This window comes from Fopius arisanus, unplaced genomic scaffold (assembly GCF_000806365.1).
Source record: "Fopius arisanus strain USDA-PBARC FA_bdor unplaced genomic scaffold, ASM80636v1 scaffold00060, whole genome shotgun sequence".
Taxonomy (NCBI): domain Eukaryota; kingdom Metazoa; phylum Arthropoda; class Insecta; order Hymenoptera; family Braconidae; genus Fopius; species Fopius arisanus.
The window spans coordinates 413,515-438,835 of record NW_011887799.1 but is presented as its reverse complement, the minus strand read 5'-3'; the positions used below and the strand labels follow the sequence as shown (position 1 = coordinate 438,835).

Below are 25,321 nucleotides of genomic sequence, written 5' to 3'. Positions count from 1 at the left end.
TTCTGCTAGTGCAATAAGAATTTATTCAAAGGCAATGACTTTTTTGGGGATTATTGCGGAATAATAAGTAATGATGAGAAATTATAAAAAATGGTCAATTGTTTGTAAATAAAAAAACGTCAGGGTGAATTGAGGATAAATGTTCGATGGTTGTGATGGGATTTGCTAAATACCTGAGCAGATAAAATCCCTTTTTTTCCCTCAATTATGAACAATTGATTTAAACACACTCCATTTACTGTGGCAACACGCGTCGTCGTTGTGTCCATCCCTGAAATTAGCCACATGACACAGCCAGTTACCCCCAACCCCTGTAACAACTCAAAGAGTCCTTTTCAACCCCTGGATGGTGCCCTGGGAAAATCAACTGACGCAGAACTAACTGGTCTATCATTAATTCCAGCGTGTATGTTTATATCGACATGGTTATGGGGATAATTCATGTCGTTATGGTACAGCCAATTTTCAAGGTAAATTATGCTGTTGACAAATTGATGAAAGAGATTTGATACTAAATATCTTGCACTCATTTCAAGGGAATCAATACCATTCTATCGTGAGAAGAAAAATTTTCGATCATTTCCTCAAATAAATTTGAATTTTTAATAATTATTATAAATTATATTAGTATTTAATTAGTGGAGTGCATCGACAATGTGATTGATCATTGCAATAATTTGTTTGTTTATTTCTAATTTATTAATTATTGAGAGGAAAATTATTATGTTTTGAATTTTATGAAAAAAATTGAACCGCTTTTTTATTTATTTCCGGGGAAATTAAGGAAAATTTGTGGAAATGAGGAAATGAGTGAATTGTTTTTTGGAGGGAATTTTATATTGTAAAAAATGGCAAATAGGATGAAGTACTGGGGGTTACCACCAAACCTATTTGGTACACGTGTCGCAGGGGTGTTGAATCGAGAATCCGCCCAACTTTGCAACGAGTTTTCGACAATAAGACACGCGTTTTTCGGCACGTGAGTACAGAGGGTCATGGTACTTGTCACAAGTAAGTGCCAGAGAGCAAGAATAATTTTTTGGCAATGGATCGCAGTTTAGAACACTCCAGTGAACAAAATCGCTTGGAAGATTGACTGAATAATTATCGGGTAATTTTTCATCAATTTTGCGGATATCAGATGACAAAAAATTGTTATAAATAATTTACCTCAAATTTCCAATGGATTTGCCTCTCATTTTCAGTTGAATTATTGTTGAATTATTGTAAAAATTGATAATTTCTCTAAAAAAAAATTAAACCACAATTTACAAAAAATACAAAATAGTTAAAACAACTCAAATAAATTGTAGCAAATGAAATTGGATTTTTTGCAGAACTCTTCGCGTAGGTTTCTCGTCCCATCCGTGAAAATTCGCGGATGTTTGTTTTTCCCACAGATTAAAAAAGCCTCAAATCAAACAAAAACCGTGTACTTACGGTAAACCATGTCCAAGTACTTCAAGGTAACCATGAGCATATTTGACCAATAAATAATTTGGCAAACAAATTGATCCCCCAGGACTATAAACAGATACTTAACGGCACGCGTTGGTCTCGCGGTAGAATTTTTGTCCGGATGACTTATCAATCGGAGATGAAAATATTGGACAAATATTTTCCAACCATCAAGGGGGTGGACCCCTACTGTGAGAACCCGTCGGTGAGGGCCCGCGGCGTGAAATCTCTATTATGGGGTTCAATGGTTTATACCCCCTGCACCCTTGTTCCTGGTGATGACAGGGGGTATTTCTTGTGTTACTCAACTATCCGGCAGAAGAGAGTGTAATCGTGAATTAAGTGTTTACACAGAAATCTCAACCACTTCACCGAATCCGATTCACCTTCTCCATCGTTTCCATCGATTTCGCAATTAACCCGGGGAATTTTATTAAAAACACATCTTTTCAGGATAAAAAAAGGCAATGACACTTATCACTTTATGATTGATTACAAAAAAATTTTTATTAGGGACAAAATGCCGTGTTTGAACGATTCATTTTTTATTTAACAAATTCTGTGATTGTAAGGCTTGCGTAAAATAAATTACACTTAATAACGTGCATTTTTTGAAATATCAATTTCTCCGGACACCTATCGCACCAATTCACCCCTAAATTCAGGATCTACTTGTCATTGAGAATCGGATACCACCCGCGTGCCCATAATATTGCCATTATCCTAAAATTGACATTAACGCAGTGAACTACCTCAGTAAATAGACAGGAATATACCCATCCATCGATTGTAACTGTCAGAAACTCCAGGACAATTGACGCATTTAAATGCCCTAAACCTTCCCAATAATGCAGTATCCATTAATTAATCAATAATACGACCTTTCCCCCAAACAATTCCAATCACCTGACATTTTCTCCCAAAAAATACGAAGAAATGCTCTCCTCAGAAGAATCACCTGCGAGACGTGCTGGACCCTTTGGAGAGGACATCCGGGGTTTGAATTAATCAATTAATAAGGATACGCGTGAAACAATTCGCATGGACTGATATATTCCGAGAAAATATCCAGAATAGTCCTCTTGAAGTCTTTATGGGTGGAGTGTGCTTGTGACATGAATTATTAGCCCTCGGGAGGGTGAACTCAAACCATCGCCAGAGGGTTGCGCGGGCGTGGCTTCAGCACTGGGGTAAACGGGGGTGGTAACAGGCGTGGCAATGCATTTCCCCATGAGCTCTGTTAACTAAAATATTATTTTCATTGTTAAATAAATAAACTCCGGCGTTCTCTCCCCCTCTCCCGAAAAAAGCCCGCGCGAAAAACGCAATTCCTGCGGAAAAAAAAAACCAAATAATTAATATCCATTTCAATACATCAATTATGCACTGATTAATTAATAGAAATATTTAATGTTGTTTATTTATATTATTGCTTTTTATCGGTGTATATCATAGGGATGATGCCCACAAATTTTGTTTTATTTTTAGTGATTGATGGGAATCAATGGAATATTGACCGCGGATTGTCGCGGGACTCGGGATGGAACTCGATAAGAGATTGAATAGGAATTTTTCCTTTCAACACATGATTTCAATTTTGGAATCACAAAGGAAAGAGACAGATTCGAGTGACGGGTTGGTCCGACCATCCGAAATGGACGAGTGGAATGGTGTCGGTATATAAGGCAACGAGCAGCTAGAGTCTGCATCTGACAGCCCATTACCACTGTACAAACGGGTGAGCCAAGGACAGAGGGAAAAAATACCTTTTTTCATGTTTCAAAATAAAAATTGCAGCAAAAACTACTGACTAACTTCATATATCAATCGAATTCTTTTATAATTGATAAACGTTCCTCTCATTATTTTATTATGTATTTTATTATGTTGGACGATGTAAAGGATTCGCCAATATATATAGATGTATATGTGTTATGAATTAAAGTATTAGAAAAGGATAATTTCGATTTAGATTGCGCTCATGGAAATTTGAAATAATTCTCGCTCGGAGTAATTATTATGGATTCAGTAATTATTCAATTGATATGCAATAAATTACGACTTGAAGGTATGAGAGTTGAATTTATTTGGCATTTGACAGCATGCGGAAGTTGTAAAGTTGTCAGGAAATTTTAATCCGTCTAGTGAGAAGTTTTTGATGTCGAATGGGAAATATAAATATTTCGAGGAGAGTTACGGCTGCGTCGTGGCATTTTTGGGGGAATTCTGTGGCTTTTGGCATTTTTAGACCCCCGAAATTGAGGAAAGAAAAGAAAATGGAGATCTGCCCTCTCCACCCGCATCTTCTCCCTCTCTTCCCTCTATTCCTGATGTGATCAATACTCTGAGATCAATACTGGAGGATGGGGTTACTGTTCATACTCCAGGAATGAAAGGTGATGTCAGATAAGTTTTTATTTCATTGCTACAATTTTTGCGATTTTTTTTAACGTCAAGTCCATGTCAGTCGTCTATTTGAAAGTTCGAGATTTTCAATGCTTTACATTCAAGATTAAAATCCTGAAAATTGGGAATTAAAATTAAATTAGTGCTATTGAAAAACTATCATTTCCCTCTTTTTTACAAATATTTCCTCTAATTATTTCATTAACATTCATTTAAATCCCGGAACTATCGACTTGTTTCCTTTAAAAAAAATCTTTCTACAAAAATTACAATACAAGACTTATTATCTATTATTATTTACAATGAATAATCATTATCATATTGTGTAAATATTCATAAAAAACAATAGAAAGAAATAATGGAATAGACAATTCAAAAGAAGTTGTATTAAATTTGAAAAAAGTTATTTTACAACTCAATCGTTAAAAAATCTTAATGAATCCATTTTTCAACAAAAAATTTTAATTATTGAAGTTATTACCAGGAATTGTTTAATTTCAAATTGAATTAGATTAACAGGATAAATAACCCGTAGTAGATAAAATAATTCTCTTTTCACCGACTTTTTCTCTGGAACTGGCGCCCCAGCGCTTTTGTATTCATCATGGCGTCCGGGGGTTAGTGATCAATTGAAATAACCCAAATATTCATTCTTCCAAATCAACATTACCAAAAAACCTGGCAAACATACGTGAGACCCCAATAACTTCTCTAAAGTTATTCGAAAGTCCTGAGACATTGAGAAAATAAATATCGCTTTATTCTTCTCCATCGTGGGCCCACGTTTGACAGTTCAAGTGCAGCCCCTTTTTCACATTCAAGGCCTGAGAAATGAATTCTTGTGAAGAACCTGAGAGTCCAGTGTGTGATACCCTGGATCTCAGTGGTCATGGGCTGAAGAAATTGAGTCGTTGTCCCTCCGACGCAGACATCAGCACTCTGATTGTTGATGACAATGAACTCCAGCGTCTTGACAATCTCGACAGTTATCACAGAATCATCAAGGTATTTTTATTCATATTAATTACTTAATCACCAATTGGCACGACAATTACAACTTGATGAATGTCGTAATTATTTAGAAGAATACGTGGAATCCAGCAGAATTAGCAAAACATTAAGATTGATTTGTCGTTGCAGTTGTCAATAGTGAGGAATCAATTATTGCGGATGTATGGTGTCTCCAAGTTGCATAATCTGGTGACTCTGAATCTCGCTAATAATGGGATATTGACGATAGAAGGCATCAAGGATATGCCAAATTTAACTACCCTCTGTCTGGCTGGAAATAATGTCAAGGTAATAATTCTAATTCATGTCTCGGGGATTGAATCTCTCAAATATTGTTTGGGTTTCAGTCTATCGAGCATCTTCACACCAACACGAAACTAGAGCACCTGGACCTCTCTGAGAACAGCATAAGTCACGTCTCTGATATTTCCTATTTGAGGAACTTGAAGGTATTTTTTCTCTATTTCCCACTTCAGACTGCAGAGATTAATTAAAAAAAATCTACTCCATTGCTATTCCTTGGAAATTGTTTCAGGAATTATTTTTACACAACAATCGAATAATAACTCTCCGCCAGTGCGAGAGGTATCTCCCCACGTCCCTGGAGACCCTGACCCTCGCCAACAACAACATCACAGACCTCAACGAGATGTCTCACCTTGGAAGTCTGACAAATCTCATAAACTTCTCGATAGCCAACAATCCCTGCGTCAGTGCCACTGGCAACAGTATGTATCCTTTTTTGCCCACGAGTTTTTCTTTAAAAAATTCTAATAAATTATGATTAGAGCAGGACTTTAGTCCACTAGGCCAGGCAATACTGCTGACTAGTACTCAGAACACTGAATCATTCAACACAATCAATATCACTCTAGTCCTCACAATAGATCAGAAATTGAAATAATAGAATAGTTTAATTCTTAACAACTAGCACGTAGTGGATTCGACTACCGACCGTTCGTTATTAATTGGTGTATGAGTCTCAAATCGATCGATGGGTATCCAGTTGATCCAATTGAAAGGTAAGTCCTGGATGACGATGGGAGAATTGTCTGAGGTTGAAGAATAAATCAGTGGTGAAGTCAATTCAATAGGAGAAATTTATAATCAATAGCCAAAAAACCTAGCAAAAATAATTATAAACACAGTTATTCTCTGTCTTACTAACCGATTGACTAATTAACTAATCACCAACGATTGAGTTTTATTAAAATTCTTGATCTCGTGAATTCTCCTCTGAGGGAAGGAATTAACTCAGAATTTCGATAATCTTTACTTTTAAAAAATGGAAAAAATCCTCAGCCTCAAGGCAGAGTGGCTGTACTCCCAGGGACGAGGTAGACAATTCCGAGTGGGTGAACATTCCCAATTGGCCCAGTATCTGGCCTCTGTGTGTCCCTTATCAGGTGAATGTCTTGAGAACGAGACCGACAGAAAATTGAGATTGATTCTCAGTAAAGCTCAGCATCACCAGCAGCAGTTGAGCCAGCAGGGGGACACTGGTAATGTTCACGGTATGAGCTCCTCACCAGCTGCTAGAAGAAGACTGGGAGGTAATCGCACCAGCTCCCCTCGCCGTCCAAGTAAGTTCAAGAAAAACAAAATTCAATTGATCACTTCACCATAAAAATAATTCTTGAAGAAGTGATTGAACCTCCACTCTTTCGGAGTCAAATCTGTTTCCTCGTTCGTCTAATAACTCTTTCTGTGCATAAAATTATAAATTTTCTCCAGTTTTCCCTTTGTGGTCATTTCAAGAAGATAAATACTATACACCAAAATTAAACGAGAAAAAATACTGCTCCTGTCCGTCACCTTCTAAAGGTACCACCAACCAAGAGAAAAAAAGCGTTGAATTTATCGTTGTGATCAATCAATATTTCCTTTGTATTTATTTACATGCTCTATTAATTATGAATTTCATTAATTACTCATTATTCGCATATGAGAGAATTAATTCGCCGAAATAGCGTAGCAGTATAAATCCTGCTTTCTTCGGCTTCTAGACACTCAAATAATTGATTGTAATAATTCAACAGTTAGAGAGTTAATCATTAATATTTTGTATCAGAGTTGAGTAGATTAGTACTGTTATATTACTGTTATCATCAGCTGGAATTTTTACATATTTTTATTTGCACGCTTTCATTGCGTTATAACGAATTCCAATGTCTTCCATGCACAATTACACTGATACCGAGTTTAGCATCAATATTCAAGGCTGAATTAGCTTCAATCCAATTAGGTGTTACGAGAACTTCCATGAGGATGAGGTCACCCGACAGAATGGTTGCCAGTTGTCACAACGAGGCGATGGTGTCCTCTTGTCATGGGGGCCTAGAGAGTCATGAGCCCCTCATGACCCAGAGTTTAGATCCCAACATGCTGTGTAATACTTTCAGCAGTAAACTTAAAGATTCAACTCTTCAGGATGTCGAGGGTGAGAATGTTTAATTCATAACATTTTCTACGAAACTATTATCGGAGGTGATTTTCCAGCGCATGTGATAATCACACATGTCATAACTTTCCCTTGCAGAAACATCGAGTCCCCTCCAAGCAGCTACGAAACTAGTACCCGTCCCTGAATCCCTGATGAGTCCTGATTTTCGGCCACCCTCAGGCCTCTCGCGAATCCTCCCAAAGACCCCCCCAAGTCGCCTGTCCTCTCCCATCCAGACGACCATTCCCTCGAAGCTCACAGATCCATCAAAGTCCCACCAGATAATAAACACCACCACTCCATCAAAATTCTCGAGCCTCATCCACAAATCCACCCCTTCCAACCCCCCAAAATCCAACATAGCAAAGCCAATTCACCCCACGTCCAACGGTAAATGTCCCCAATCAGTAAAAATCAACAACTACGTGCAATCCAAGACGATGACCCCCAGGAAGTCCCTGAAGAATTCTCCAAACCTTCCTAGGGCAAAGCCAAAGTCCCAGAACGACAAAACAATAAAGCAACAGGCGAATGGTTCCAAGAAGCCGAAGGAGGACGAGAATATTCCGTCTAGCGATGAAGACAGTGAGTTCTGTCAAGCGAAATTGGATGGGATTCGTCACAGGGCGATCCAGAGACGCCAGGAGGACACGAATAAATCCGAGGACCAGACGGAGAAGGCAGCTCTTTTGATCCAGAGGATCTGGCGAGGATACCACACGAGAAATCTCAATAAGAACGCAACCAATGTCTTGAAAACCATCGAGATGATGAGGACCAACAAGTACATTCAGAAACTCTCCAGTGACATGGAGGCAACAAGGACAGCTTTGGAGAGTGAACACAAGCTTCAATTACTGCAGATGCAGGCAATCAACGCTCTCTGGAAGAAAGTAGTGAGTCTGCAACCAGGTAGAGAGGAAGATTCAAATACGGATGTCGTGACAAATCTAGCTCAGACCTGCAATCTGCTGCACAGTCAAGTACAACAGCTGCAGGACTCGATGAGTGAAATCAAGAGGTGCATGTCTCATATGCAGCCTAGAGCTGGGGTGGACCAGGGGGTGGCAACTCAGACTGAAATTTCAGCGGTTCACACTCCAGCAGGGGAGGAGAATACTTTTCCGTATGGGAGGACTGTTCACAGGCCTCAGTCCTTGTCCATTCATCAAACCATTCATGAAGGGGCAGAGAGCAAGAGCTTTGCCACTAATTTAGTCGATTCTGTTCTGAAAAAAGTGTCACAGAGCACTGACACAACTGATGATGAAGTCAATACTGATATATTAAACTCCAGCAGCAATCCAGAGCTGGGGGAATTGGACAGGGGAAGGGAGGGTGGGCAGGCGGAGATGTTCAAGAGTTGTGAGGAGATGGAGGGATTCAGGGAGGATGGAGTCGAGGGATTTGAGGATGTCGTTGAGAGTGAGGAGGTGCTGTGCAAGGAACTCCAGGGGATGATTGAGAAAGAAGGGGATTGTGATATGGGGGAGGGCAGTGAGTCCGTATAATGGGCCCGTAGCTTTATTACTCATTGTGCTCACTGTATATAATGTGCAAGTGCTCGTCATGTACCAAAGATGATTTTTTTTCATTTGGTGAGAGGTAGAGAAAATAGAGAGATAATTTTGAAAAGAGATGAAAAGAACTTACGAGTAGTTTTCGAGGATTCAGTACTTTCGATTGTCGATTAATTTTCTCTACCACCATTCATTCAAATGTCTGCAAGCTGCCAGATACAAAGATTGATAAGGCTATCAGGTTTGATTAGAAGGTTTAATACAAAACTGAAACGAATTTCGTAGGACTTTAGACCGTACTCAATTGCTCAGTGAAAAATACAAAATACTCTTAACAAACCAAAACGTTTTTTCTCGACGAAAAATTCGAGTTGAAGCGACAGAAGAAAATAGACTACAAAAATTGAGAAGCTGATAATGACTAAGACATTCTTACAACCAAAAACACCAAATTCCAATTTTTCTCTTCAGTTCGGACTTTACCCTAGAACCCATTAGTACTGGAATAAAAATAAAAATTCTCGGTTTAGTTTGATTTCGTAACTTCGACTGAATTGTTTGTAATTTGAACGTTTAGTTCCAGTTTTTGATGTAGGTATAGTCAATTAATTTATATTCGACGTACGAATATAATTGCGTTATAGGACCCGTTATGTAGGTAAAAGTTTCTCGTTGGCATTAAGCCCCTGGTGATTTCGTCTGTAGACTATTAATGGCAGCAGAATGGCGCACAGATTGTTATTTTCATGCGCCACTTTGCTAATTCCTATTGAATAACTGAAGTTTAATATTGACTATTGACTATTTTACGTGTGAAATGGAATCAATAGTGGAGTGGGGAAGATTCGTCTGAATGAATTAAAGTTAAATTTGAAAATTTAACAGAAACTTTAAAAAGACTACAAAATAGCTTACCTTCTAATTTTTACTGGCGAAGGATTTGACGTTTTTCTCAAATCTATAAGGTTGAAAGAACGTCACAATCTGGATTCATCTATCCACCACTCTGCTATGAAAAATTATCTCCATCATTCCTCTCGATGTAGCATATGCTCAGTATTTCCTTAGTGTTCCATTCATTAATTTATTTATTTATGCTTAAATTTAAGATAAGACAGTGTGCGCTTAGGATGAATGAAATCCGAGAAATATAGTTACACTCTCGAGTGCTGAGGGAAAACACAAATTTTTGAATAAAAAGTGTTTCAAATTGAGAATTCCCATGATTTTTATTCATTTCATCAGTTTATTCGATCTTTCACATTTATTACTCACTTTGACCATTTTTGTAACATTAAATACATCGATTCTGGCAGTAATTGATATACTTGGCAGTTGATTGACTTCAGGAATGAGACAATTAATTCAGTGACTGAGTGGTGAATTATTCCAATAGCAAGTGATTTTAGAATAAAATGTTTGATTGTTTCCCCCAAAAAATCATGAGCTATCATCTGAGTTCATATTAATAAATATTAATTTATCTCTCAAACTATTTATAGTCCAGACGATAAAAAAAAATCTTTCATTCATTTCACCACTTCAAGCCACAAAATTACATATACAAAATCAGTAACAGGTAGGTATCTTATTTCTTGTAACATTATTTAAAATATATCTTCTGTAATCATTATGATTAACTGCCATTGACATTGGAGGAATTATTTGGTCAATTACCATTCGTTCTTGCATTTGTACTTGTACCATTTGATTATGAGAGCTTAAACATTCTTTTACAAGCGGTTTTCTCAACAATGAGGTATGACTTTATTGTCTTCTTGACTCTCTCTATCTCTCGAAGTATTTCACGATTATTTGGAGAGATGGTATCCGCAGCTTTGAGATCATCAAGGCTAAGCTCATACTCGTTAAGTCCCATGTATGATTGGCTTCGACGAAATAAAGCTTTGCTACTGTTTTTGTCGTTTGCTAAGACCTGAGAGTATTAAAAAAAATGAGAGAGAGGGCCGTGAAAATAATTATACTTGCGATACTACGAATTGAGAATTTTGACTCACATTGTTGCAAAGCTTCAGAGCTTCTCGATATCTGCCTAATTTTATTTCTACTGCTGACGCATTTAGCATTATTGAATTCCTGAGATTTTGGAGAGGTTCAAGGAGATCCTCTGGGGCTCTGTCTCTCTTCAAGAGCCAGTCGTAAAAACGTAATGATTTTTTGTATTTTTTTCCAGCTTTTGAATAATTTTTTTTATCGAAATAATAGTTCCCTGAGGATTTTATTTGCTCCACCACTTCCATTACGTATTTCGCCTGGAATGTATTACGTAATTGTCAAAGATGTCCATAATTACAAAATACATAGCAAGCGAAAATTTACATACGTCGATTTTTTCTTCATCCGTATTGAGCACATAATCCCAATCCTCTGGATAAGAAGTATAAATATCCAATGTCCCATCGTCTTCATAAATTCCCCAATTTTCTCCTCTTGTTAACTCTCCACAGTCGATGATTTCCACTTTCTGGACAGAGAGCAATTGGAATTCTTTGTCAAATTAAATATAAAATATTTGTTTTTTATATTGTGACAACTTCGTCTTAGCAAAAAGAAAAGTTTCTCAACGTGTGAAATATTTCAGAAGATAATTCGGTATGAAAAATATTTTTTACCTCGACAGGTTTATCTTTGATGATAAATACCCCTTCGTTCACCTCTTGGGCGATTCCCAGACCCCTAATGACCTTTCCAAAGACGACATTCGTGTTATCAAGGTGAGGACTGGGCTCAATTGTGATGATAAACTGTGAACTGTTGGTGTTTGGTTTTCCCTCGTTCACCATGCTAAGAAGGCCTTTCACAGAGTGCAATAACTCGAAACTCTCATCCTCGAAAGCTCCCCCGTAGATGCTTTCTCCACTTGTTCCATCGAAATTGACGATGTCACCCCCTTGGATCATGAATTGGGGAACAACTGCTCATGCAATACGGTGCAAAATGTTTAATTATCGACGAATCCCAATTTATTATATGAAGAAGATAATTTTTCTACTTTTATGGAAAATTGATCCCTTGTAGTGCAGTTTCTTTCCATGAATTCCAATTCCCTTTTCACCGGTGCAGAGGGCTCGGAAATTCTCAGCTGTTCGAGGAACTGTGTCTTTGAAAAGTTCAATGATAATTCGCCCAACTGCATATTTTGAAAATGAACACGAGTGAGTACTTAAAAAAAACTTAATCATGACCAATCATTTTACGCCGTGAGTACGATTAAATTAACTCTCTTTTCTGGATTAATTTATTTACCTTTTTCCCCATCAATTGCGACGTCAAGAAAAACGATGGGATTTTTTCCGGTGTCATTGTCATCATCAGGATCTTCCAGCGGTCGCTTCATGCCTCCAGTTCCTGCAATTTTCAGGTAAAAAATTCAAAATGGAAAAACCACCACACAAAATCCCAATAAAAAATCACTCAAAAAATTTTCCATCCACTTCATCTCTGTTTACGCAGAAAATCCGACATGACAGTTCATCCGATGCTCCCCGACGTCCCCCGAGATCTTCCGAAGTGGCTCCACTCCGGCCCCCGAATTCTCCCGATTACCTCCGACCAAAATCTTCCAATGGAACAAGAGTTGATTTTTTTTTCACGTTTCGTCTGATTTCGTCAGTGCGCGCACACAATCACACAAAAAGTCTCATCCCATTCGCGAATAATCTGTTTCGCCAATTTATCGGGTAATGGCCACAATGATTCCCTCGGACCCAACGTAAGTATAAATAAAGTAACAAGTGATAGAAACCATCGAGGTGAATTAATCACGTGGTATCGCATTTTATCGAACAACATGGGCTGCGAAAATCCACCTGAAATATTCCTTGCATAAGTCGACACATTATTTCTCTCCTCTTCTGTTCTTGCAAATAATTTCTCACTTCACTCTGGTCACTCACAGCTCTATTCGCCATGCCGGTTACCCAAAATTCACCGATGTTATCAGTATGCCTGAGATTAAATTGACGAATAATTGTTTCACGAGTTGATTAATTGCCCTGTGACTCAGTCGGACTGGGTGAATACGGTGCTGTTCATTGTGAATTATTTTTGTCAATGGTAATTGTGGTTAATTGCTAGGGGCTAGCTCACTTGGCCTCCTTTTCAGGCCAATAGCTTGAACTTAGGCCATTTGGATGATTTCTGTTACCAGTGGTGAATATTCAGCTGGAAAATTTATGGCGTGTTGAGGAGAATTTTTAATGCTATTTCTTCAAGTATTTAGATTCAACTCTGTTGGTATTGATTTTGTTGGAGCGGTTTTAATTGACGAGTTAACTCGGTTAAAATAGTGTCGTTGACCGGGTGATTCCCCTCGCCGGTACACATCCACATGTCCATGAACTCACTCTAGATTTTTTATCACCGGAATTTTTATGAGAACTACAGAAACTGCTAGCCCCTCACCCATCTGTTATCCGAAAATAGCTAAGCCGAGGAAAACTATTTTTCCAATAAGCAGAATAAGTCGTCGGTCAATAACTGTTTTCATCTTCATAAACTCTCCGTCACTCTTTAATTCTAGGAATCAGGTTGACAAATCAGAGAGAGGTGCGATGATCTGAGCTGTAAAACCTCTCGACTAAAAAAAAAAAATACATATAAATAAGAAACCGTGCAAACAGATATCAGTGTCACATGCCAACCGTTTAAATCAACAAATCGTCAAAACCGAAAATCTAAATTTCGAAATTCAAAAGCAACGAGCAGCATGGGGGTCCAAGACTTACAGACATTTCTGGACAGTAATTGTGTACCTGGAGGTGTAGTTCCAGTGGATCTCCTGAAGATCGCCAGGAATGTGATGCAACGCCAGAGAAATCGTCCCAACAAAAATCCGAATCATTCGAATATCCTGCGACTTGTTCTGGATGGTGAATGCTGCTTGGATCGTCTGTACGGTGGATATTTTTCAGACTGGGCATGTGGAGGCCAATGGAATCGAATGGTGCAGTTCCTGGCAGTGCTGATTCAATCAATAGAGCTGTCAGGAGTTGAGCTCGTGGTGTTTTTCAATGGCTGTAGCGAATCAGCAAGAAGAGCTGAGTGGATCCAGGATCAATTAAAAATGAGGATCAAAGTCAACAGCGTGTTGAAACACATAACGACAAAGGGAACTCCACCCCCGAAAATCTGGTGGACACCTCCAGTGTGTCTTCGCACAGGTCTTCGTATGGCCCTTCGTCATCTCAAGGTATCAGTGATGTGCAGTATGGACGATCATCATCAGGAGGTAATTGCCTACTGTCGTGAGAATAACTTCCACGGTCTCGTGGCGGACGACGCAGAGTACGCGATTTTTGACCCACCGAGATACTTCTCGTCGGAGCAACTGAAACTTACGTACAAGGGATCTCTCGACAGTAAGGAGTACCTGCTGTCAGAGGTGACTAAATCCCTGGGAATTCCATCAGACAGACTCTGTATACTCGGTGCACTCCTTGGTAATTACATTCTGACTGAGCACGATCTCGTTGATTTCTACAAGAGATTAAACATCAGCATCACTGGACCAAACAAGACGAATATCGATCAATCCATTAAGACAATTGCTGGATACATCAAGGATTTGCCATCAGCTGAGATCGATGTCGTTGCACAGAATGTTTTTGGCAGCTTGACAGACCCCAGGTGCTCTAAACTGAGACAGTCCGTCCAATATTACATTAATGGTACCAAGGAGGGATTTTTGCATTACAATAAGACAGTGAAAGCTGTCAAAGTGACCAAACAGGAGGTCAAACAGGTGCCTATGATACAGCAGAGCTCTGAGGAACCTGTGGGACAGAGTGAGGAAGATTCGGGAATTGAGACCTCCAGATTTGCCTCGGAGACTGTTGAGAGCGAGAGAGAAAGTCTTAATGCTTATAATGAGGCCACTGCCAATGCCAAAATTGCTCCCCAGATTGTCATCGATCCTCCTGGAGTCCAGGGTGCTGTCGAGACTGAGGCAAAGAACGAGGAGGAGAGCAATGGACAGGTCAATGGAACGCACAATCTGCTTATCAGCTCTTCGAGTTCGTCCAGTGGATCGTCAGCGACTTCTCCACTGCATGGCGAGAGAGAGGGGAAAAAGCATGAGGAGAAGATACTGAGTATTCCAACGACTGTTCCTGAAGTGATGAGGACAGCATCTGAGAGGCACCAGAAGGGGCTCATGTCACCCCATATTTATCAAATTTTAATCAACGGAGAGATCAAGCTGCCGGTTCTATTGGAGGATGAAAATCAGAGGGAAACACCATCGATTCATCTTATTTATCGACCTGTTAGGCAGATGGTTTATGCCATTTTGTTTAATCTGCATCATCGAATTTATTTGGCTACTAAGGCCAAGGAGAAGAATGATAACGAAAAAGTTGAAGTGCCTGATGTTGTGATCAAAGAATGGATATGGTCCAAAGGAAATCCATATCAAACACCTGAGTACGTAAAAGCTGAACAGATTGGATGGGGTGTACCAACAATTCAACGTCTCTGGTTTGGCACTGGAATTGATGACAAACGACGAAGGTTAAGGGCTTTCCTCACTTGTATGAAGTCCGACACTCCATTGATGCTAAATATTTCTTACGTACCACAACACTTGTTGGTGATGGCTTGTGTTCTCAGGTATATCATGTCATTCTCAGACAAAATAAAAATTCTACGACGTCAAGAGCTCGATGCCTTCATTGCCCAAGCATTTTCTCCTGATCTCATGAATGCTCAGTACCTCCAAGATCTCCAGCTTCCACTTGTCACATTCCGTGGAGTCCAATTGTCGACATTATTCATGGCAGGTGTTGAGACAGCTCTTTTAGCCAATGATGCATGTGGAGCTCCAATTCCATGGCTCATGTGCTGTCCCTGGCTATTTTTCGATGGAAAATTATTCCATCATACACTGGCTCGTTCGACTATGGCTAAAAATTTGTTGGACCTCTGTGGTGGACACATTGATCGTGTTTTCAAGGTCGAGAGGATGAGAAAGGCTATTCTGGAGGGAGTTAATGTGATGTTTGCACGTCCACCAATAACTCCACCTACACAAGGTGACTAATCCACCTGTATTTATTTTTTCAAAAGCGAAATGATTATATGATTGATTATAATGAAATTATTGTTTAGGCTTTCGTATTCCACCGCCAACACCTGCGAACATCCTGCCAGCAGGTTGCACTATCAATGAAACCCTGGTACGTGGGCGAGTGAGTCGTGGCAATATTCCTCTGAGGGAATTGATTCGTCGACCAGTCCCATCACGAGGTGGTCAATTGGAGATTGCTGGTGTTGTGGTGGGCCAATGGGGTGCCAATTATGGCCAGCCAGGAAGACTTCCCCAGCCAGTGCATGGCCCACCACGTGGACGAATGCCGCCACAGGTAGGAGACTCTATGCACCTTCGTCTGCAAGTTCTCTCTTGACACTCAATGACTTTATGTCTTCGTGTGCCTTTCGCAGAACACTTCCCACTGAATAAAGCCAATTTGTACATTCAATGTGTAACTGTGTATTTTATTTGTAATGCTATTCTCGTTATCGTGGAGCAGCAGGTTCTTCGTGCTCTGGTGAGAATCAGATGTTTTTGAGATTTTTTTTTCTTTTCGGTCAGTTTTGTCCTTCGGGAATTTAGAACTGGCTCTCTTGTCGTGGTTGTGTGGCTTATACTTTTTGTGGAGAACTGGAAGTTGTGGAAATTATTCAAGCCCATGGTGGTTGTTTTAGGCACCATTCCCTCGTCTTAATGCTCGCATTTTTCAACCCAGAGGCAATTCTGGCAATTCTAATGCTACGAGAGGAAAGAAGACTCAAATGAAGGTATTTACCTTGATAATTTTTATCAAGCATCTATCTCGTTATTAATCTGTAATAATTCAATTATTGTTCTGATTAGGCAACGAGTAAGAAGAAGGGTGCAATTAGGAAGAATCAGGAGAACACAAATAAGAATGAGTCAAAGGCCCGTGAAATTGTGGAGGAGACAAATGCTGATGGATTCTCGTAAGTCTGAAATTATCATTGAAATAAACCTTTGTGAATTAATTTGATATAATTTGCAACTAAATTGTGGAAAATTACAGAAAACTTTTGACGAAGGACGTTAATGCCAAGAAGATCCTTCCGACTCTAGCTCCTCAGTGTGATGTGAAACCGATAATTGACAGTAAACCAGTAGAAAAGGGCCAGGGTGATGCCCCTCTGGCGGATAATTAAGTCATGAATAATTTTCATGGCTCATTTTTTACATTAAATGAATCCTTAGAAGAAGGATAATGCTCTCGGATGTGACTAAAGACTGCAGCCATTATCTTTATATGACTATCGAGCTGTCGTGCACGTGAGTGATAGTAACTGAAAATCAGTACCAACAATTTACTCTCATTAATTCAAACAATTGCTTTTTTTTTCTACACGAAATTCGTTGATTGTTAATGATTTTTCTCTCCATGTTATCCGCCCCAGGAGTTGATTTTCAGGGGCTGAAAAATTTGTTTGTTTCGTTTTGTATAGAATTTATATGTTCTATTGACAAAAAATTATATTAAAAATGATAGAATCTTTTCTAAATTGTTGAATAATTAATAAATGATGAGATAATGATTTACTTTTGATTGATATGACGTGAATTTGGTGTACCATTGCTCGATGTGCATATAATGCTCTCTGGTGGGGCCAAAAATATTAACTATTAAGGCGACGACAGCCAGACGCTTTGGCGTGAGAAGTATTCAAATAAAAATTGAATTAATATAATCGAGACGTTAATTCAAGAGATTGAATTGATATTATTACACGACAATGCCCCTCACTGCCAAAAGTATCGCCCATAATGAATTATTCAAGGGAAAATAAACGATCGATTAATGAATGACAAGAGTAATCAAGGAAAATAACAAACGTGACTTTAACTATTGACATTTGTCCTCCTCCAAATTCATTGATCACTTGATTCTGGAATTGATTTTGGAGCCGAGGATCATGAAGATAGAGAACGAAATTTAAGAAATACAAATCGTCAACTGTTATAAGTATTTAATTATTAAGGAAGCGTGATTATTTTTTTGTAAACACGATGAAAAAAAAAATGTATATTTTCCGGTATTATATGAAATGCTCGCTTTGCCCAATCTTGGTGCCCTAAATCCTCGTATTTCAATTTGTTATTTAATTATTCGAATTGTAATTGTCGGTGACAATTGCAATTTAGTGGGGAATGATTAGTTGTTAAGACACTGGAACAAATATTATTAATACGATTAATGTGGGAGACCAAGAGGGCATTATTGGCGTAAAGAGACTGATGCTTTTCATATAGGTAAAATATATATTTATACATTTATTAAAGGATTATTATACGACCTCTATCTCTGCGTATTTTCCAAAGTTTTTTTTCCTTTTTCATTTAATGAAATTTAAAGGGAGTGAGTAAATGCGCAGAGGTAGAAACTGTAGGATCTCCCATATTCACATTGACTTGAGGGTTTGGAGAGAAAGACGTGAAAACTCTCGGAGTTTTGAAAAATTGAGGGTAAAGTCTGATCCAAGAACTGGGAAATTCAATTGGCCGTTTCGTACACTTGAAATTGGTAAAATTCTGACAGAATTTCAGTGGAATTCTCCAGGAAATGCGATACGATTTTCCCTCAAGGGTTTTCCTCCATGTCTTTATCGTTTTTTCGTTTGTGAATTGCCAATGCGTTTGATTGGATCGAGGTGCCTGGTTAAGTGAGAAAAACAATGAACAAATTTATGAAGAATTGTGAATATATTATTTATGATACGTACTATATATCCGTGATAAAGATGAGAGAATTTCTAGGGGATCAGTCTACGGATTTATAATTTTTTAATTCGCAATGGGCATGATTGTGTAAATAGTTGAATGAGTGGGTGATTTTTTTTTTCATTTTCTACCTGGAGTAGTAAGAGGTAACTACTTGTGTACATATTTATTTGCTCGGATGTATTGATGAGTGGAAAGTGTATGAATGATGAGTTTAAATAGTTAGGGGTTGTAGGCGGTGGCATTAACGTTATTTGAGGGAGAATAGCATGGGAACAACCTGGGGGATGATAAGTCACTTGGGGGAATGTTTGTTTCTCCACTCGTGATTAAAGAGTCGTAAGGGAAAAGTGATAACGCCGTTAATTGAGATAATATAGAAAGAGGTTCAAGATTGATAAAAAAAAATAATGTTATATTTTTGTAGATTTGTTATTGCGTAATATGCATTGAGACAATGAGACATTTTGTACGACTTAAAGAGATATACAGTCGTTGAGAGGTAATTTGAGTGAATGATGATTTGAGTGAATGATTCGTAACGCAAAATGGGAGCCTCGAAATAGAAAAAAAAAACTATTGATTTGATAGGAGATATGAAAAGGCAACACTTCAATCGTCAACTTCGATAATTCACGTTTAATTCCGATATTTTTGGGATACTGATGATAAAATCATTGACATTATGGTGATAACGATTGTAACAGAGAAAATTTATGCCTAGATTGTGCTCACAAGACACTTGGATATTTACTCCAGTCTTTTCAAAGCATTTTGACATAATTTTTTCTTGATAATCTTTAAATGCGATACTAAAAATACGTAAATGATTACACAAACCAATGTTGACATAGCACTGCAAAACTTGTCTGATTAACTGATGGGAATGTGATGATGATAAATGGTCGATGTCTTTAAGGATCAGTCGAAACTAAAACTTGAAACATTTTAAAAACGTAAACGCAAATGTGTGACATTAAAAAATCACTCGCCGCTGTAACCACTTTCATTTTAAAAGCGATGAAAATACGAGATCGATGGGAAACATCGAAAAATTCACATCCGTAATGACGTGGGAAATTCTAATCATCTCGATGATGAATTCTTTTAGGAGAAAATTCACATTTTTTCCTAAAATTATTGTTTCACCACTCCACTGGCGGTTTGAAAAATCGTATCAATGAAGTTATACAAAAATCGAATAAATCAACAAACCACTAATTGATACAAATCTTTGGTCCAGCTGCAGCTGAACGATTTACCAAAAAAAAAAAAAAACATTAACGGGTTTTATTGGTTGAAGTAAAAAAAAATGGAAATGCAGGAAAATTCACATTTTTAAAGCACTGAGCCAAAAAATTCGTGAAATAAAATGAAAAAATTATAAATATTCAAAGAGTAGAGCTGAAAAAATAGATACAAAATGATTAAACGGCATGTAATACAAAAAAAACATAAGAAAAATTGGGTGCGCTGAAATTGCGCCTGCTTTATTTGTTGTAGCATACCGGGACCCACAAAAAATAAAAATAAAAATGAAAGAAAAAAAACTTATCTAACAATTCAATTATAACTGTAAACACGTTGATGAAAAAAAAATCATAATCTCTATATACTGTATTTTATCTATGTAAAACTCCATTTTCAAAATATTATGCATCATGCCGATGGACGGAAGAAAATGAGAAATATAAAAAAAATATTAAAAAGTAATTAATAACAAAAAAAGAATGTATTCTGGTGCAGAGAGATGAAAAACGTTACTGGAGTGTAGTCAAATGCTTTGCCAACGAATTGTAGTTTGTACCGCGGGATGACACTTATAATCCCATCGAGTTTAAAATATTATTATTACAATTATTAGCACCAAGCCCGTCTATTTGTTCCTAATCTATTCAATGTTCTATTTTGAGAAAAAGAAAACTCTCTCGATGGTAATTTTATCCCTAGATTTATCTTTGATAATGTGTAATCTCATTATGATTTGATTTAAAAATAATTTATCATTCAGTAATTCTCAATGACTTCATTGCTATGAAAAGAAGCAAGGGATAAATAAATAATCATTCAAAAAATGAATAATCGAAACCTAAAAAACGATTAGAGAAAATGATAAATTCATAAAATATTCTGTAGAAAATTGTGCCGATTCTGAAAACTGAATTTGAGGGAATTTAAAATGAGAAAACACTATCCAATGTAGAATGAAGCGCACGTGGGTCCCATTATTATAATGTTCTTAATGAAATAGTAGATATGAAAATGCAAAGATAAAACAAAACAAGCAATTTAAAAACGAATTTCTGCAATTGTTTATGTTCTTCCCTTTGTTAGCGGAATAAACAATATGAAATGACCATATATTAACGCAAAAAGCCAAGCAAAATGTTATTGTAAGCTATTATCAATTAATCATTTGTGTTTAATTAATTTTTCATTAAATTAACATTGTTTCAATTATTACTTTATTTGCAATGAAATAAGTGCTGTAATTCTGCGGTCCAGAGTCTACTCTTATAAAAAAAAAGAAAATTCTACGAAAAACATGATGGTTTGTGAAAAATGTCGATACACGTCAGCTATTAAATATCCACCATTTTTTCAATTAAAATTAATGAAAAATAACGTATATTCGTGTCTTGAAAAACACGACTGAGCAAATCGGAGAGTTCTCTGGCAATCGCCTTCAGACACAGACATATAAAATTTCACATCATTAACATTTATTTATCCCATAGAAGGTATGTGTGCACATAGGCGTTAATTCGAGTGAAGAGATAAAAATTAAGTTTGAAGTTACTAGAAATGAGAGAAAATTACCACAATATCCGCAGATAACCGAAAGTATTCATTAGACTCTGCATAAACTCGAGTGAATTTTTGGGAAGAAATAAATGGAAGAAGAATTGTATGTGTAAACTCATTGTTTTATTTCCCATTCTCGATATAGAGTAGTCCAGTAATTTTTCAGGTATCAAATGACAACAAGAATAATTGGGTGTATTAAATAAATTTTATTTCGTGCTCTACCAAACTCATCAATCCACTTCTACTGTTACAGGGTAAACGAACAATCCATGTTTAAATTCTTCGATGTCAGTGATGTAATAATCATCAGGCTTTCCCAATTTTTCTGTTGGCAAGTTTTTCATTAATTTCAAACTGTACTCAAACTCCCCCCCATACTTTACCAAGTTCTTCCTCTTGGAATTCTTTTGAATTTCCTCGTTATCAGGGACACAATTCTCTTCTCCAGAGCTCTTGCTCTTATCATTCCCCACAACCTGAACACTTAACTTCTTCAGGTTCTTTCCCCCAATTATATGATTCTCCAGCCAATCCCTAAGCTCATCCAGACCGATCTCCGAAACCATCTCCACTTCCTTAGCCAACCTATCAAAAACGTAATGATTCGCTGTAATTTCTCCCCAATTCCTGGTGACCTCCTCCTTCAAATGAATATCCGCGCACTGCTTGACCTTGATCAAAGCCTGCTTGATCCCCTCGAGTTCTTTCTCCGTGGACTTTTTGAGTATCTCATTAAAGCTCTTCAAGAACCCCTCAATTCTCTCATCAATAAATTCCACAGAGAATTTATCAGCCTGGGTGTGAACCGTCACAGAGTATCCAAAGACTCCACTGGTATTCCTCAACATGGCAAAGACATTGTACCCCAATTGCTCCTGAGTTCTGAGCTGATTGAATATCGGCTCCTCCATGAGTATCATAAGGAGCTCAATGATAACCGAGAGTCTCGTCGAGAACAAATCCGATTGATAATAATTAGTGACCACAGAATTAGCATCCGTTCCATTAAAATTTCTGACTCTGCAGCATCGCACTTCACCCTTGGGGAGGATATTGACACGATGCCTGGGGAAAGTATTGGGCAGCAGTGGTTTGCATCCAAGAATTTTAAAGCATTTGAGTGCATTCTTGATGACCTCCTCCTCCCTCATATTCCCCTGGACGAGGCATTGGACGTAGACGTGATTGCAAAAGTACTTGACGAAATTCTTAAACTGATCGTAAGTCACTCCTGACACGGCTGCATGTTTATCAACAGCTGTCCAGTGATTAACGATCAGAATGGAAAGCCTGACGTCTTTATTCAATTTTGAGGGTTTGAGAAAGGTATTGTAATAGTCCTTCAGCTGTTCCTCCTTCATGATCTGAAATAAGCTCTCGGTAATGAGCTCGGAACAGTTGGCGATGTGCCTAGAGATTGTCTCTAGCAGAAGAAGAAGCCTTTGATTGAATCCACAGACTTTTATTAGGAGTCCATTTTCACCATGCTCAATCTGATAATTGAGCTCTGCAGCGGTTGCTGGATACAGTTCCTCCACCAGAAGTTGTTTGAGAACCGTCACCATGAGGTCAGTCATCCCAGCGCCCTCCGGAGATGCTACGACCTCTGGAGAAATGAAATAAAAGTGCATATAGCACTCTGGCAGCCTGAACTTTGAGTCCGGCTTGTACCAGATTTCTGAGAGGGCATCCTGATGAATCTTGCTGGGATAAAGGATCTCTGACTCAATGGGAATGAGACTGAAGTCATCAGTAATAAAGATATTTGGTTCTGGCAAATGGAACTCCTCGAATGGCTCCAGTGTTTTCCAGGATTTGATCCAATCCTCTGGGATCTTTGAGTCGGTGTATTTCGTCTGGAACCAGGGCTCCACCTTCTCAAACTTCTCGTCATCGAATTTCTTGTCAAAGAGAATGATATTCACATTATCAGGTGTTAGTGCTTCCATGCAAGCAGCTATCCCCTCTGGATTATACTCAAAGTAGAGATCACTTCCTGTGATATAGTCCTCAGGTGAGTAAAAGTGCATGTTCTCGCAGAGGTCCTCCACGTACTCAGCAGGCGGCACCTCGTCAGCAAACCTGAAGTTGGTGTCCTCGATCATTTTGATCTCGTCGAAAATCCTCTTCTGAGGTCCCAGTTTGCGAATCATGTTGATATACGAAAAAATGGCATCGAGGACTTTCTTCAGGTGTGAGTGACCCTCGTCTGTCAAAACTAAGGACAAACTGAAGAGTGCGTACATGGAGCTGTGCTCAAAGCCACTCTCTCCATTCCCAGAAAATACATCAAGACACCACATTTTCTTTCTCAGATAACTGATGAGGGAGCCCTTGCCCTCGTGTCCTATCAGCCAGGAGACGTACTGGTGGGGTTTTGATCTGTACAGATGGTGCAGCGATCCCATTGCCCACGTGAGCTCCACCTGACAGATGTCTTTGATTGGTTTTATCTTATAAATTCGTCTGAAGTGATCGGTATCGAAGGACTTTGACCCATTGAACCTGGAGAAATCGTCTGGAGGGAGATTATTGCAGGGAACATTGACAAAACACTGTTTCACATAATCCTCGAGAGTATCCAAGGGTAATCTAGCCTGAATTGTCATTGTCATCCTGTGGGCGCTGTAGTGGCGTTCCCTGAAGTTATGGAGCTCCTCATAAAGTTTATCATCTGTTACCATATCACGAAGGGACACGAGATTTCCCCAGGGGAATTTTTTCGCTGGATGGTGTGACTCTGCGAAGCTGCAGAAGAGCTGCTCCTTTCGATAGAAGTCAGAAGGCAATGCCATCTGGAATTCACTCTCCACTGCTTCTCTTTCCCGAGTTATAGCATCCCTCAGCATCAGGGGATTGATGAAGAACTGGGCAAAACGGTCCAGAGCACTCAGCAGGTGTTTCTCATCGATTTCGAAGTAGAATGTCGTCTGCTCGCACTCGGTGGAGGCGTTGTCTGAGCCACCGCGTTTTGTTATAAAGGCATCGAAATCGTTCTCCAGGGGATATTTCTTCGAGCCCATGAAAACCATGTGCTCCAGGAAATGGGCAAGACCCTGGATCTCTGGAGGATCGCTGAATGAACCAACACCCACGCAAAGACCACAGGCTGCCATCTTCTCGTCTTTCTTTGGGGCCTTTGGAGATGTGCACTCATCGTCTGAGTAACTCTCCATGAGTTCTGAAGCGTCTGATGAGGAGGAGCACTCGGCGTCTGAACCATCTGTCGATGATTCATCTGGGGATTAACCGAAAAAATGAGAAAATCAAATAAAAGCGAGAGAGAGAATGAAATAAGTAACACACCTGTATCGGCCTCAGAGATTTCGTCATTTCCACAGGCACCATTTGCTGTGTATAAATCAGCTATCAAAAGGGCAGTGAGTCCATTTGGCAGTTTAATAACCCTGTACTCTTTTTTGTCATTGTCAGACTTGATCGGGATGTCCAAGTACTCCACTTTGATGTTAGCAGTTGCCTCTTCAATTTTAATATCACTCATAGATGAAGCAGTGATTCTGTCATCAGCTAGGTTAGAATCCTCAACGGAGGGAGAATCACTCTGGGGGATGACCATCTTCTGGGAAATTTGATTGTGATGAGATTTGAATTTTTTCTTTACTGGTGACACGCCCAGAGAGCGTTTTGGCATTATCCGGTTATGACTGGCGAGATTTTTGACAGCACATGAGAGCAGCGTGGATGGACGGAATGAGGAAAACATTCAAACGTAACCAACTTCAATATTAACTTCGAGTGGATAAAAAACTGACGTCATAGTAAAATATCAGAGCTGTCGAATTTAAATAATATTGTAAATTCAATATCTAATCACATTTTTAAACAATGCCCTGCATCTTTAAGCCGCGAAAAGGGTATTGATGAAAATAT

General features: G+C 38.5%; 4 protein-coding genes across 8 annotated transcripts; 2 read left to right on the top strand and 2 right to left on the bottom strand.

Annotated features, from left to right (window-relative positions):
• Window positions 1–4,479: 4,479 nt before the first annotated feature.
• On the top strand, window positions 4,480–9,962 carry Cep97 (centrosomal protein 97kDa). 4 transcript variants are annotated; one of them, XM_011308532.1, is made up of 8 exons: window positions 4,480–4,869; window positions 5,005–5,163; window positions 5,223–5,324; window positions 5,411–5,603; window positions 5,807–5,897; window positions 6,178–6,458; window positions 7,121–7,315; window positions 7,415–9,962. In XM_011308532.1, exons 1-8 carry the CDS (start codon window positions 4,696–4,698, stop codon window positions 8,827–8,829), a joined length of 2,610 nt encoding a protein of 869 aa, XP_011306834.1. In that variant the 5' UTR covers window positions 4,480–4,695; the 3' UTR covers window positions 8,830–9,962. The 4 variants fall into 4 exon arrangements, with proteins under 4 accessions (XP_011306834.1, XP_011306832.1, XP_011306833.1 ...); XM_011308530.1 differs by having other exon boundaries at window positions 7,106–7,315; XM_011308531.1 differs by having other exon boundaries at window positions 5,411–5,607; window positions 5,814–5,897; window positions 7,106–7,315.
• Window positions 9,963–10,048: 86 nt separating this feature from the next.
• On the bottom strand, window positions 10,049–12,311 carry Cyp40 (Cyclophilin 40). Its single transcript, XM_011308534.1, has 6 exons — window positions 12,106–12,311; window positions 11,852–11,989; window positions 11,472–11,773; window positions 11,183–11,323; window positions 10,857–11,111; window positions 10,049–10,774 (listed from the first exon to the last, which is right to left on the bottom strand). Exons 1-6 carry the CDS (start codon window positions 12,194–12,196, stop codon window positions 10,550–10,552), a joined length of 1,152 nt encoding a protein of 383 aa, XP_011306836.1. The 5' UTR covers window positions 12,197–12,311; the 3' UTR covers window positions 10,049–10,549.
• A 136-nt stretch (window positions 12,312–12,447) lies between these two features.
• LOC105268730 (constitutive coactivator of PPAR-gamma-like protein 1 homolog) lies at window positions 12,448–19,441 on the top strand. 2 transcript variants are annotated; one of them, XM_011308528.1, is made up of 6 exons: window positions 12,448–12,571; window positions 13,382–15,890; window positions 15,967–16,220; window positions 16,564–16,656; window positions 16,733–16,839; window positions 16,920–19,441. In XM_011308528.1, the coding sequence occupies exons 2-6, from the start codon at window positions 13,568–13,570 to the stop codon at window positions 17,050–17,052; spliced, it is 2,910 nt and encodes a 969-aa protein (XP_011306830.1). In that variant the 5' UTR covers window positions 12,448–12,571; window positions 13,382–13,567; the 3' UTR covers window positions 17,053–19,441. The 2 variants fall into 2 exon arrangements, with proteins under 2 accessions (XP_011306830.1, XP_011306831.1); XM_011308529.1 differs by lacking the exon at window positions 12,448–12,571 and adding an exon at window positions 12,586–12,915.
• A 1,138-nt stretch (window positions 19,442–20,579) lies between these two features.
• On the bottom strand, window positions 20,580–25,270 carry LOC105268729 (nardilysin). Its single transcript, XM_011308527.1, has 2 exons — window positions 24,737–25,270; window positions 20,580–24,668 (listed from the first exon to the last, which is right to left on the bottom strand). Exons 1-2 carry the CDS (start codon window positions 25,152–25,154, stop codon window positions 21,661–21,663), a joined length of 3,426 nt encoding a protein of 1,141 aa, XP_011306829.1. The 5' UTR covers window positions 25,155–25,270; the 3' UTR covers window positions 20,580–21,660.
• Between the last annotated feature and the right edge of the window lie 51 nt (window positions 25,271–25,321).

Coding starts and splice junctions, on each gene's coding strand:
- Cep97 (XM_011308530.1), top strand. CDS start 4,696: ATGAATTCTTGTGAAGAACCTGAGAGTCCAGTGTGTGATACCCTGGAT. Junction 5,604..5,806: donor CGTCAGTGCCACTGGCAACA/GTATGTATCCTT, acceptor CTTAACAACTAG/CACGTAGTGGATTCGACTAC. Junction 7,316..7,414: donor AACTCTTCAGGATGTCGAGG/GTGAGAATGTTT, acceptor TTTCCCTTGCAG/AAACATCGAGTCCCCTCCAA.
- Cyp40 (XM_011308534.1), bottom strand. CDS start 12,196: ATGAAGCGACCGCTGGAAGATCCTGATGATGACAATGACACCGGAAAA. Junction 11,990..12,105: donor CGCAATTGATGGGGAAAAAG/GTAAATAAATTA, acceptor CAAAATATGCAG/TTGGGCGAATTATCATTGAA. Junction 11,774..11,851: donor GGGATCAATTTTCCATAAAA/GTAGAAAAATTA, acceptor TTGCATGAGCAG/TTGTTCCCCAATTCATGATC.
- LOC105268730 (XM_011308528.1), top strand. CDS start 13,568: ATGGGGGTCCAAGACTTACAGACATTTCTGGACAGTAATTGTGTACCT. Junction 16,221..16,563: donor GTGGACGAATGCCGCCACAG/GTAGGAGACTCT, acceptor TGGTTGTTTTAG/GCACCATTCCCTCGTCTTAA. Junction 16,657..16,732: donor GAAAGAAGACTCAAATGAAG/GTATTTACCTTG, acceptor TGTTCTGATTAG/GCAACGAGTAAGAAGAAGGG.
- LOC105268729 (XM_011308527.1), bottom strand. CDS start 25,154: ATGTTTTCCTCATTCCGTCCATCCACGCTGCTCTCATGTGCTGTCAAA. Junction 24,669..24,736: donor AATCTCTGAGGCCGATACAG/GTGTGTTACTTA, acceptor GTTAATCCCCAG/ATGAATCATCGACAGATGGT.